Below are 14,411 nucleotides of genomic sequence, written 5' to 3'. Positions count from 1 at the left end.
TGCTATGGCAATGTAGAAAGATAAAAAGAACGAAGTGCCATATTGTGTAGATTGATTGTATAATATTGTAATGTAACAATACAATATATTTTGAAAGTGAATATATATGTTCTGAAGTGAATAACTGTGTCGTGCAGTCCAGAATAATTTCGTACATTAGAATCAGGGAGAGTAACGTATTGAAAAATAATTAACGTTACAAACTACGCTACTATTATTCTATCTTCAGGCATTTATTTACTAAAACCACATACATTAAACTTTTAGATAATTATTCCGGGTCCCATACCTTGTATCCCTTTATAACATTACGTAAGGCTTCCACTCGGAACCTAATATCACCATATGGACACAATTTTAGCATATACTATTTGATAGATTTTCATCTTACATTACAATTTTGCTATGTATCTTTTCAAAACACATGGAATAAGAAAATATCAAAATCAAATAACACCTGGTACTAATATTTTGAGAACAGAAACCACAAGAGATTTTTAAATGAGAGCTTTCGGTATCTATGTGGTGAAAGTCAAAGAATGTCACGGAGTCCTAACGAGAATAAGATTGCAATTTTGAGTGAAGTAGAACACAAGGATGTTATACTTTGATAGGACTCTACACTATACGCAATAATTGCTATTCTTAATTAGTTCCTATAAGACATACGTAGATGATCTTTAATTCTATAAACCTATTACAGTGAATAAATTAAAAAGAGACAATCACAAGTATTACTAATTATAATGCCTCTATTGCATGTCTTTTGACAAATGCATTGAGAATATCTTCCAATGTATATGCAGGGCCGGATCCAGGATTGTATGAGGGGGGAGGCATCAATAATTCCCAAAATAACCAAGCACACTGAAACTCTTCAAAGTGACATATGACAATATTCTTTATCCCTGAGAACGCTGATGCATAGAACGGAGGAAAGTATTTTAAAGAAGGTCGCAAGTGTTACGCAGGAAAAAAAATGTTCTCTTCTCGTGGCTTCTGTTTTCTTCAATACTTGACAAATGTTATATTGTTTAGCTGGGTGAATCCTTGTCCTTCAACCTTTAGAAACTCGACTTAAACTGTTGCTTATGCAAAGCTCTGCTTCCTTTTAAGTCCTAAACGGAAACATGATGGCAGAAAGTTTCGGAAAGTTGCTTTTTCAAAAGCTAGCTTCTCAGTTTAGATAGTGTATATTTACAACGAAGGGGGCTGCACGTGTACCGGTGCACTTCCCCTAAATCCGGCCCTGTATCTATGTATGTATTAAAAGCTCTCCTCGCACTACAAGTAATATATTTTGATATACAGGAAATTATAGGACAAAACTATTATAATGTATTCCTGATCAACAAACGGAATTAACTGTACAGCATTACATGTTGAATAAACATTTTCAGTTCAAATAGACTCCTATTGTCAACAACTAAGTTCTGAGATGCTAATCTGATGATATGACGGAAAATTCGCAAAAATTCAGGCTCTAAAACTAAACATTTACTCGAAATTTTCCTTATGTTGTACACATCATTCCTGAAACTCCCTGGCGTTTTACTGCCCACAAAGGCCTATAACTTACCAAACGGTTTTCAGTTAGATGATATGTAGTCAGGACATCAACTTCTATTAGTTGTCATGCCTAGTTGTTTAGAACAAAGTTTACTATTTCTTAATTCAAGCAGTTCCCCAACTGCCTCAAGAAACGTATCTTCAAAGAAAATCAAATTAAAGTTCACGCGCCCTTAGCCTGTGTGTTACACAGTAGCCTTCATTCACTTTAATAGTATACCACATAGTTGTTATATTATTAAATAGAATAAGAACACTCACCCTCTTCCGCAACTTCAACGTATTCCTCTGCAGGTTTCACAACATCTACTATATTAATTTTCTTTACGTTATTGTTCACTTTGATTTCAACATTCACTTGGACTAGCCCTTCACCTTGCACACACTGATCGACAAGATTCTTATGTGATTCCAGCTGTAAATAAGCATATACATACACATTAGAACATAGCAGGTGATCCAATACCGGAAATAGAAAAGCAAAATCCCAAAGATTCTTATGTGTTTATTAAGTTCGGACTATTTTCTGAAACTTAAAAAAAATCATTATTGGAACATACTCTCAAAAATTTTGTTCTTTGTGAGAAAACCAGAGAAAAAAGTGCAAACGTTTATTTACAATAAAAAGCATCAACGATTTTTAAAAATATGCTTTTATCGCTCAGACTTCTTTACTTTTGCTTATTATCAGAGTTCGACGTACGTGTATTTACGAAGAGTTTGAATAATGATCCGACGGGAGGGAATTTCAGCCTGATATACCTAGAAGCATCACGTTTTTCTTTCTTTTTTTTTTAACCAAATCATGCTAATAAAAGAAAAAATGAAATTACTGCCGACTATCAAGTTTTATTTGAAGAATAATACAGAGTGCTTCAAAAGGAACTTTACAACTTTGTAAATTCATATAGATTTATCAGACTACTTACAGGGCTGGTTTTGGTGTTATTTTATAGCAAAGTAGATAAGTTTTGACTCAACAGCAGTACTGCAAGCACCACACTACCTCACTGAAGCCCTGGATTTCCTCAACAACAGCTTTCCACGTAAATGGATACGTCAAGGTGGGCCAATTGCATGGCTACCTCATTCACCGGATTTAACACCTCTCGACTTTTACTTCTAGGGATTCGTCAAGCATACGATTTATAAACTACCCATACCACCTTTTCTCGCTGAATTTAGGGCAAGAATCTACGACACACCTCAGTTAAAAAACCTCTATTTCGCTACAAAATGACACCAAAACTAGCTCTGTAAACAGTATGAAGAAATTTATATGAATTTACGAAGTTGTAAAATCCTTTCTGAAGCACCCTGTATATGCGTGAAAGGCAAAAAGGAAATCGTCAAGTGTAACACGATCCATTATTAATAACTGAAAACTTCCACGAGCGGTCCAGAACACCGTCTGGTGTTTCTCAGCGGTAAACGTTTCTAATATTTCTAGTGTTAATAGCTTTTTGGTGCATAGGCAGAATAAGTAGTGAATGTATGAAGTCCCAACGAGAAATAACACTAACACAGAAACGTTGGAAAACTTCGTGGGATCCTTTGAACAAAAAATTCAGAAAAGGACCTATCAAATGTTTCGTGTAGAATACTGCATATGAAATAGAAACATCAACATTACAAAGTGTAATGACTATTACTACAAGTAGAATACTTTAAATGTGAACATGAAAAATGGTGAAAATTAGTAGGATGCAACACAAAACTTGAAAAATCAGGTAGAATAATAGAAGAGAAAAAATTCAAGAGAGTAATTAAAAACAAAAAGAAACTAGTTAAGACTATGAAGACACAATATTCTGACGATGTGATAAAAGAGAAAATGAGGGGATGACGCAAGAGCGCAATTGAAGGATATTGTTAGAGGAAAAAATTCTTACATGAGAACGAAAATAAGAGCGGAGGTCCTACTATATGAAAGTTTTGCAATGTACAACATAAATGGCCAACGGTGGTAGTAAACTTATGATTGTTGTGATGAATGACTCGTTACTCTCCATTTCTATGACAAACTAGCTACTTAACGTTTCCATTAAATTTACTATTACCATTTTAAGACAATAAGAAGATCGCAGATGAACATACCATTTGAGCATCCTGAAGCCAGAATTCGTAATCCGAAAGGTCAAGCCCTAATTTCTGCTCTAGATGTGTTCGCAGAGTTGATAATGGTTCGCGAATGTCCATATGCTGCATAATAATACCAGCATCCTCACTGAAAAAAAGTAAATAAATACAATAAAATAAACACATACACACAGACAAATAACGTTATACTTTCATGTACTTTACGTTAAAAAGATAAATGTAAACATGAATAATGATAAAATGAACTGGCAGGAAAAGGGAGTACCTAAAAAAGCAAGGGAAAGGAAGTACCTTAAAAAAATATCATATCCTAGTCTAGCCTAGACAAGCAATGGGACTACATAATAAATTATATCAAAATCTGATCTGATTACCTTCTGCTACAGCATCAAAATTTTTACAGCATTTAAGTTTGTAAGCTTCCCATAACATTCACCTAGCTTAACGTTGATGGATGTGGGAACAATGTTGTTTCAAAAAAGGAATAAAGCGACTACCATATGTTTACACCAAATGTTTTGTATAGAAGTTATCAATTTTCAGTAGAGGATAGGCATTCTGATCTACTTGGTTTGGTGAAATTATCCTTTATCCCGCAGAAAGAAACAGGCCTTCGCATTAAACCTTCTCTCTTGAATTTGTTTAAAGCATGTTACACTGCTATTATTACAAGAACATCAAGAGTTCTGAAAGTTGTTTTATAAAAAGTAAGGTTAGTTTTACTATTTATACTAATATATCGAATAATATATGTGTGTGTATGTTTATGTAAGTCTATCATCATATTTCCACATAGAAAGGAGTTACCTACAGTGACCAAATTTACACACAAATAAATCTTTACCATATCCAATAGCAAACGAAGCTGTTTTTATCAATTTTCAACTGAGGGGGATTGACGAAAGAGTCAAAAATTTAAAGTGTGAATATGTACAGTGAACAATACATTGACTGTGAAATAGGCAATCCAAACGTTGTGCCTGTGCTGGAAGTTGTATACCTTGTACTTTTTTCTAGGGATGGCCAGAATCGGGTTTTCGGATCCAGGTCTGGAACCGGTTCCTGAGATTCATTTCCGGAACCGGTTCTGAATTTTTCTACGATGTCGTCTCGTAAGGAGGACGTGTGAACGTAACCGAACAGGACTTTTTTATGTATAAGTTACAACTGATTTTATTTTCCGCAAACGAGTTTTGAAACAAATGGTGTAATACAGAATCGCTACTGGACATTAATAGCTCTCGGACTCATTTCAGCTTTCACTACTCAAGTAACTTTTACTTATCCTGTGTGTATTTAAGTATTTCCGATGAAAAATTACCAAAATAATGTATCTACGTACAATTTCAATTCCCTGTAAATTCTAAATATATTGCAATGCAAAGACAAAATTACGCTACAGAAAAAATACAAATATTTTTATACACAAACATGTATCTATTCACAAACATGTTTATCTAAAAAATATAAAACGTTTCTGACCTTCTGCTGATTGCTTTGCTACATTCTGTCATATCTCTTAACACACATATGAGTTAGGGATGGCCGGAACCGGTTCCGGAATCAGGTCTGGAACCGATCCGCAACTGGAACTTTGTGGCCATCCCTAGTTTTTTCGTTCTTTGTACAGAATGGCGAAGGGAAACGGGAAATTTTCAGTCTATAATTAGCAACACTATATGGCCGACATTTGTTTGGGACCGATACGATAACATTGAGAAGACTGCCATTTGGTAATAATGAAGTATTGAAGTTGCGCGGAACGTGTGTTCGCTGTGAAAGCATTTGATAAGAACGGAGACATTCCAGGATGTCTACTAAAATTCCAAAATGAAATTTCGTGACCTTTTCTTTACCAAACAACAAAATTTCGTAACATTCAAAAACTAATAACAGTATATATATTCTTCAGTACTTATCTTTATCTTATCTCTACTTTCAAAGGCTGTTTCTTGGAGTGATAAAAGGTTGGTATCTTCCCACAGTTGAATAAACTGGTTAGGTGCGTAGGTGGTTTCGACGATGCCATACGATTTGCATCGTCACTGCTCAATTATGCCAGCAGAAGAACAGTCTCAAGAGCGAATTTGAATGTGAATTAGGCCGTATTTTCAAGCATGCGATAGAAGCGTGTTTTGCTTGCGATTTGGTAGCGTCTAAAGCCGACAATAGACATTTTTGGTAGTGAATTTTGACGTTTTATACAATAAAATATTCCAGTCTGTACTTACATTCGTACAGATAAGAAAATCGTGACTCTAAAGCTAAATTTCTTGACTTTCATGACCGTTTTCCTGATTTCGTGACCGATAGACACCCTGCATTCTATGGTCTCTGAGATCCCCTGAACTCAGTGTGTGTGCAACTTCTCTCTGAGGCGAATCTATGGGGACATATCGAAAGCAAAGAGTATAGTACAGGTCCTGCAAACATCATTGAACTCAAATTGAGGGTCAAAGAGGGACTCATTGACGTTCCTCAAGACGTAATACATTGAGCATTCCAGCAAATTTACGAAACATGCTCGTATATCTTTCCGATATCGTCTTCAAGAAATAAAGTGACATGTAAGTAACATAGTTACTGGCATACTCTCTACACGCACCTGAATCATTAAATGTATTCTTTCCTGTGTTGATTAGTGCATTTTACGTCAATTATAGTTTTCCTATTTTCCTGTGCCACCCTGTATTAACTTTATTCTTCGCGTGCGAGGAACAGCCATGTCAAGTGGGCCGAGAATCGATAGGGTAATGCCGAAGGCGTTCTTCGTTGTTACAAATTCCATGCATTTCTTAATCTACACAGATTTTGCATATAAGCATTATTCTTCACGTTCGAAGAACGGAGAATTTCAGCAACTTAATTTAATAACAATATGCCAGACATTTGTCTTACTACATTATGAAGACAACAACTTGAATAACAATGCTGATTTCATTACTTGTACGAAGAGTTTGCCTTAAGTGTTCCCATGATCACGATTTCAACCAAGTCAGTGCAATACTCTGCCGAGGCAAAAGTAAATAAACATGACGTCCAAACACAAATATATATATATATATATATATAATTCTTTGTTAGCAATAGCTGATAACAATCGTCAGTTTAAAATAATACTTAAAAACATTCATTTGTTGTTACAATTTTCTGCTAATAAAATAAATACTGTATTTCTTTGCAACAATGTATTATATTCCATAGTAACATTCTTATATATTCTTTGTGTATATTTTCCAGTACGAAGCCAGCAGATATAAATTAATGATTGATTCACTTCTCAAAGAAAACACCATGAATAGAATTAGTTTTGAATGTGTGTTGCATAAAATGGAGAAAAATCCGAGGCTCATTTCTTCATTTACAGACTCTTCTCTTCTCCAACATTAAAAATCTTGTGGAAAATAAATGCCAAAATGTACTCCAGTATCGTAAGTATTATTCAGTAATTGTTATTCTGATATTATATTTGGTTATAATTAAGTTTTACAATTCTCGATTCTTTCAATAAAATCGAAAATAAATTATTCAATGGAATAATTAATAATAATAATAATAATAATAATAATAATACTGGGTGAATGTTCTTCGAAATGTTCGTTACACTTGAAATGTTCTTTTGAGTAACTAAAAAGATGACCAATTTAAAGTAACAATTTCTACTCTGATTTGAATCAAAATTGTGTCATTTAAAATAATAATTATCCTCTAATATTAGATATTTTATACTTTAATTCTAATATTTTCCTTTCGTTTCTAAGCATAAAGAAGTCATGGAGAGAGAGAAGAACCTACCATGTTATACTAATACGGATTAAGACACACTGGTGAAGAAATAAACCGCAATCATTTACAGCGGATTTGGTGAGGGCACAGTATTTCCCCCCTTTGCCAAATTTTCCGTCTTCTAATTAGCTTCAAGATGGACCAGACGACGGAATCTGCTCCATCTCTTTTGCAAATTGCTATAGCTTCGGACACGCAAAGGAAGGACTTCGAACCTCAAATCGAAGACACCAAAAGAAAGACCTCCTCGTTGATTTCATCCCGTTGGTAAGCCACAGGACCTTTTCAATACCTTCAGCAATTATTGTGTGTGTGTTTCTACCCATGAACTGATATTCCAGTGCAACAACTTCATTAGCCATCAGACGCCGTAAGTACTGCACAATAGTTATCAGTACTATACCGAATACTGAATAGTTGAGCGATTAAATGTTTTAATGCAGGGTTAAAAATCATAAAACACATTGTTTCAGGCCATCTCTGAACCCCTTTTTAAATGCATATTTTGCTACTGTAGTCACTAAAAAATTACCAGAAAAACCCGTGAGTCAATACAAAACCTTTTGTGTGGGGATTTTTAAAAAAGGTTTTTATACTGAATCATGTGGGATTTTATGGATGAGCATGATTCATAACCATGTTTTAGTAAACATTATAGAGGCAGCAGATGCATTAAAAAAGGTAGATGGCCTAAAATAGTACGTTATCATTCTCAAATCCGGGATACAAAGTAGTAGAAATCTTTTTTCTAATACCTTACTGTGATTTGCCTAATCCGCGTGCGTTGCTGGTAAGATCATTCAGTTAATTTCACATTTCATATGTCATTACTTAATAATAAGTAAGGTTTCCCATTCTGAATCCATCACATATCTAACATAGTATCTACAGACTTAGTAACATGTAGCATAATCTCATAGCAAACAATTATTTATTTAAGCATGTGACACAATTTATCACACATTCTATCCAACATATTGCCATTTATGCCCTATCAACTGGGTTGTGTCTTTGTTTAAAACACTGCCCTCCTCTATGGTCTATTGGTTATCGCGTATGCCTTTCGTGCATGTGGTCCCTGATTCGGTGGGAGCACAAAAAAATTAATTTTACAATCACTAATTTTCATTAATCATCCATCTCCTTTAGAGTAAGGAACATAAAAAAAATAAAAAATCGTTTTACACATATTCAATCAAGAGCAATCTCCGAAACCTTCCTAACAAACGTTCGTTTCAATAAGAAATAAAACAATGTTCCTTACTGGAAATATAAATAAACTTATAAACTTACCATTCAATCAGCTGGTCATCAAGTATGGACGTGTCCTCGCCATCTGCTACAATTTCTTCAGTTTGTTCCAAAATGATGGAAGTTCCTGTCATCAAATCATCAGTTGTCACTTCTTCGCACATCACCTCTGGCTCTAACTTGATCCGCTTTTCTCCTCCATCACCGGCATTTGAGTCTTCGTGACTTCTGGAACAGAGAACAGATGTCACGGCATATCAAAAACATTTTTTATATTCTATCTCTCATATTGAAGCCATTAGGTATTTAGCCTATACTAAAACCTGTACAGAAATTGGCTACTGGTAGAAATTGGCAGTATTTTGTAATACTTCGAAAATTCATATATTTTCTTGGGATACAGTTTACAAATATTACCAGCGATTACCGGAGAAAAAAAAAGTGTCCAAAGAATATACATACAAGGGGTATCACCAAGTTTGTGTAACCATCTAAAAGAAATCCACTCTAAAGAACTCGGATACGATGATAGTATAAGTCCTTTTCTACGTAGTCACCGTGCTTAGCGACACATTTCTGCCAGTAGTTCTTCACTTTATGTAAGCCCGTCTTATAAAGTATGTAGTTTGGCTTTAAAACTACAGTTCAACCTCACAAATGACATCAACCCTACTGTCAAAATGGCATATGGCATCCTCTGATGGATGCATGGGCGGAATGAACTAGTGCATTGTCTGCCAACAACAGTACCCCTTAAGTGACCAATCCACGACGTTTCTTCTTCAGTTCCTCGTGTAACTTAGTCAGGTAATGGGAATAATAAGTACTAGTAATAGTTTACTCTTGCGGTAGGTAATCTGTCATGATGACTCCTTCACAGTCCCAGGGAAAGCATCACCTTAGCGACATGTCCGAGGAGGTTCGTAGTTCGTCACCTTCTAGGTGACTGCACGAACTTTTTGATACTCCCTCATATACTAATCGATAAATCTCTTCGAGCTGAACGAATTTATATAGATGATTGTGAATTCTCATGCGTATTTTTTTTTAAAATCAAAAAACACGATTTTTTAAACCTAAATATTGCTGCAGTGGCGGCTTATGAGAAGGCCGGGTAGGCACGGGCCTACCCAAAGATTATGAAAACTACATAAACTCTTAAAGATACAATAAAGGGTAAATATATTTTCCACTATTTATATTAATGTTAGATAATTATTTAACAAATAGATCAACCATTACTGTAAAAGTAATTTCCTACTGTCATTAATCAATCAAATAATCATAATCGAGGGAGCGGGCCTACCCAAAATTAAAATCCTAAAGCCGCACCTTTATTGCTTCTGTACGAGAACCAAGCTACCTACTAAAATGAAACTGATAATGTATGCTCCTGTCAAACTCTTTCACTATGACACTAGCAAAACGACCACGAGAGTAAACCGTATGGCTAATGAGATATAGCCCACAGTCATGATTAGCTCATTCTTAAAGCTGAATTTTTGTTTGACTAATAAAGAGTCCGAAGATAAGACATATATAAATCGATAGACTACACCGAGCTAAACACAATCAGATATTGAAGAGTAAATTCGAATTTTCGAGAAAACCGAACTTATAAGGCGCTAAAAAGTATTATCATCGTTTCCAATAAGTTAATTGATAGCTCTTATTCCGCTAGAATAGATTTATTTATTTCAATTATTACAATGTATTAAAAATACACTATTGTCTTCACGAATGAACTTTTTTTTCCAGTAGATAAACGTTTTCTAGTTTTATTCAAATATTCATAGCAAAAATACTTGTTTTTTTTATAAGGCACTTCACTGGGTTATAATAAATAAGAATTACTAACATGTTCCGTTACTCAGTCACTTTTTACTATTACTAAAGCGCTCTCTGATATCGGTCGTTTTCGATTCTTTTTTATATCTTCCCCTTCCCCAAGTTGTGGGGCTGAATTTGGATTTAAACGACATCGGAAGTGTCACTGTTCATCTCCGCGACCCCGAAAACTACGGATTCGACACAAATATCGGTCATTTTCGATCATTTTTATATATACATCTCTCCCCTCTTCGTCCCCCAAGTTGAATCGTCAAAGTGAAATGATAAAAACCATCCCAACCCCGAACCTCATCCATATTGAAGATCTGATCGAGATCGGTTGGGTGTTTCAGGAGTTATTAAGTTACAAACATAGTCACTTTCATTTTTATCTATATAGATAAATTATAAAGCCTGCTCTCCTGAAAGATATTTAACTTGTTATACCACGTTAAACACGACGGACTGAGCTCATAATCCGTCTGCAATATGCTAAGTACCAGACTACATACATATATCAGGGATGCAAATGAGCAACGAAATTTTACTCGCTCACATCCTGCCATGGATATCATTTACTTACCTTCGGTATGATATTAAATATTCGCCCGCACGGTCTTGGTTATTTGCATCCCTGGTATATATATATATATATATATATATATATATATATATATATATATATATACAGGGGCGGATCCAGGATACGTTCAAGGGAGGGGCTAAACCATATTTTGCCGTTTTACTCAGTGTAAAGCAGGATTGAAGCTCATTTTATCCAGTGTATACCTGAGCGTCAAGGAGGGGCTATAGCCCCTATAGCACCCCCTTGGATCCGCCACTGTATATATATATATATATAGTCTTAATAGTGACATTTAATTTTAACACTGACACACTATAAGTATGTTACTAGCCCCTAAAGGCAGGGATTAACATACATTGTTAAATAAGTATATTTCGTACGTCGACAATTCTTAAAGTATACTACTTCTTTGTGTTAGTTTCTGTCGTGCTACTTGTATTTTCAAGATAGCGACAAGAAAAGGGGTTCTGATGTAATTTAAATACCATAAATGTATGTCTATCTAAGTGTTTCTGTTGATATTGCAATACATATGGGTTTTGCATCTCAGATTCCTTATAACGACTAACAGTGATTTCTTTTTGTAAACCATGTATCTTGAAATGCCCGTGTAATTTTTAAACGCGTAACGCTAAAATTAAACGATAAATTTCGCACGATAAAAAATAAAAAGGTAGGAAATTGTTCAAAATACTCTGCAATACTAACAGATGAACAGTGTTACAAACTTAAGTTGTATATTTTTAAAAAAAATGACATATGAAATTGTTACATATTTCAAATCTACAACTTATGCAAAAACTCACAAACTAAGAACTCTACAGAACCACGAACACGTAAAAAAAAAAAACATACCGAAAGTAAAAAGTATTCAAGCATGGATAAATTTTATAATTGTGGTTTTCATATTTATTTGAGGATGCAGAATTCAATGAAAGTTTTAAATCCAATAGTTTTAAATTTATCTGTCCATGGGGTCACACGAAAAATGACCTCAAAGTTGGAATCTCTGATGTGCCGCTTATGTTAATGGTAAAATTGTCCACAGGTGCGAATTCAATAACAAATGAAAAGCGAATGACTGGACCGGAACTCGAATACAGGATCTCCGACACATCGTGCCGATTGCCCAAGCACACAGCCAGGCTGTGGTACAAGCCATGTGGTCTGAGTGGAGAGCACAAACTTTAGGAGTGAGAGAGTGCGTGGCTGTTCCGGCAAGCGGACTGGATGGAGTAGTGGTTAACGCATAACGGAAATTAACTATTATTTCCAGAAAGTAATTAAAAAATTACTAGTGATCTTAAATAATAATAATAATAATAATAATAATAATAATAAAACTAACCTTTTCCTGGCATCTGAATCCATGACTTTTAGAAGATACACTGGTTGGGTTTGTTGATCCATCTTGGAATTCTCTGGAAGAAAACGATATGCATTTTTCTTAGATTAACAAGCCAGCTGACATTAAAGTGGGACAATATTCACAATAATTTACTCGATTTTGGGCGAAAGATGTTGAAATTTTGCTGAAAGGCAAACTGGATCATGATCTTTCTTAATACAATGAACCCACCTTCAACAAACTCTACTCATAGCGGACACCTCCATAATACAGACTTTTTTCTTTTTGTCCCGACAAAAGTATATCTACGAGAGAAAATTCTTCGTTTTATGGACACACTACGATACAGACACGGACAATCTTCTTTTACGTCCAATATTTTGGTAACCTCTTCATAACGGACACGAATTATTCGCAACTCGGACGTATTTATACAACAAATACTTTTTGGAATTTAAAAACAAAACATCAAGGATTAGGAATTAAGATTTCTGAGCTTTCAGCACCTATAGGCATGACGTCCCTCGGCATTCACACTATCTGAGGAAAGGGAAGAAAGCGAACGGCCTGGGACTTGTATGTTAAGTACCATCCCGGCATCTGCCTGGTGAATGAGGAAAACTTGAAACAGGATGCCTGGCCTGAAAAAGTCTTTACACTTTTTTGACCGAGTGTCCCCACCGGGAACCGAACCCTGGACCGCTTGCACCAAAGACGAGAATAAATTTTCAATTGGTCCAGCATTTACAAGCAAATTTCGATCAGAAACTTATGAGACAGGATTATACGACAGATAACTGATGAAGACTTTTGCTCAAGAAATTCATAAACCATCATGACTGTTTAGTTCTGTCTACATTTTCAGTATTTAGTAATAATGTTTTATGTTCTAATAGGTTTACTTTTGTTTTTAATAAGTCAGTAAGCGAATTAAGGTTTATATACCGGTATAAGGTCTGTTTTCTTGTAGAGAAAAAAATTATCCCACACACATTACGTACTGCAGTAGTCACTCATATAAACAATTCTTCAGCGCACATAAGTTTCTTTAGGGAAGGGTATATTGTCTTCATTTCCCCAGTAATTCGAACACTGAGTGCAGTGTTTCGATATTAGCCTATATTTACTTTTACTACTATTGTATTGGCTACATATTATACAGTATACAATTACTACGTGTACGTGAGGTGTAAAATCTCTAAATTTGTGTAACCACTCTGTACCCTCTCATTTACAGAAAAATAACTATGAAATAATAGGTTTAAAATAATGAATGATACACAATAAAGCCCTGATTATGGATTCAATTTGTCTTTGGGCACAGTATCAAAATCCATGTATTGAACTGAACTGGATTATTGCAAATATTGTTCTCTAAGCAGCAAATAAATATGACTAAGCAACACACAAAACTATACCTTATGATAATAAGTTAGGTAAATATTTGTCGCATGCTGTTAAACTATGAAACAAGACGTTTAACTGACGTGATGGGTAACAGTTTAGAGATGGAGAGGGGGGGGGGAGGATCCCAAAAGTAGCCAAAACCAGGATGATTTACAGAAGAAGTGAGTTGATAGTGATGACTGGAAATTGATGTTCGAGTAGAGTGTGAGTAAGAATTTGAAGTAACAAAACCTAACCTAATCTAATCTAATTTAACGTATTGAACTATAAAACGAGTAAAAATCGCAAAAAGTAGGTGAAAAAGCTGGCACCCGATCGCTAAACATACCTGTACACCCGTAAAGGTAAGTGCAAAGTTGTTGTAGCTGATACAAAACCAAACTTAACCTTACCGAACCAATCCTACCCTAACGTAATGTAACGTATTGAACCATAAAACGACTAAACGTGACTAGAAAATTGCAAAAAAATATACGTAAAAAAGCTGGCCCCACATCGCTAAACGAAGGCCCTTGCCAAAAAATTGGTTGGTTG

The 14,411-nt window shown here is 35.0% G+C and overlaps 1 protein-coding gene across 6 annotated transcripts in view; it reads right to left on the bottom strand.

Moving 5' to 3' along the window:
* Ets97D (DNA-binding protein Ets97D) overlaps positions 1-14,411 on the bottom strand; it is a 39,930-nt gene that overhangs the window by 22,017 nt on the left and 3,502 nt on the right. For 4 of the 6 annotated variants that reach the window (XM_081728059.1, XM_081728057.1, XM_081728062.1 and 1 more), the window contains exons 2-5: positions 12,471-12,543; positions 8,749-8,934; positions 3,667-3,796; positions 1,831-1,984 (exon numbers count right to left, since the gene is read on the bottom strand). In XM_081728059.1, the coding sequence (XP_081584185.1) occupies positions 1,831-1,984; positions 3,667-3,796; positions 8,749-8,934; positions 12,471-12,532 (532 nt within the window). In that variant the 5' untranslated portion in view covers positions 12,533-12,543. The remainder of the gene's footprint in view (positions 1-1,830; positions 1,985-3,666; positions 3,797-8,748; positions 8,935-12,470; positions 12,544-14,411) is intronic. The other 2 variants (XM_081728061.1, XM_081728060.1) reach the window with 1 other exon arrangement.

This window comes from Thermobia domestica, chromosome 10 (assembly GCF_964235325.1).
Source record: "Thermobia domestica chromosome 10, izTheDome1.hap1.1, whole genome shotgun sequence".
NCBI lineage: Eukaryota > Metazoa > Arthropoda > Insecta > Zygentoma > Lepismatidae > Thermobia > Thermobia domestica.
This window is presented reverse-complemented; position numbering and strand designations above follow the sequence as displayed.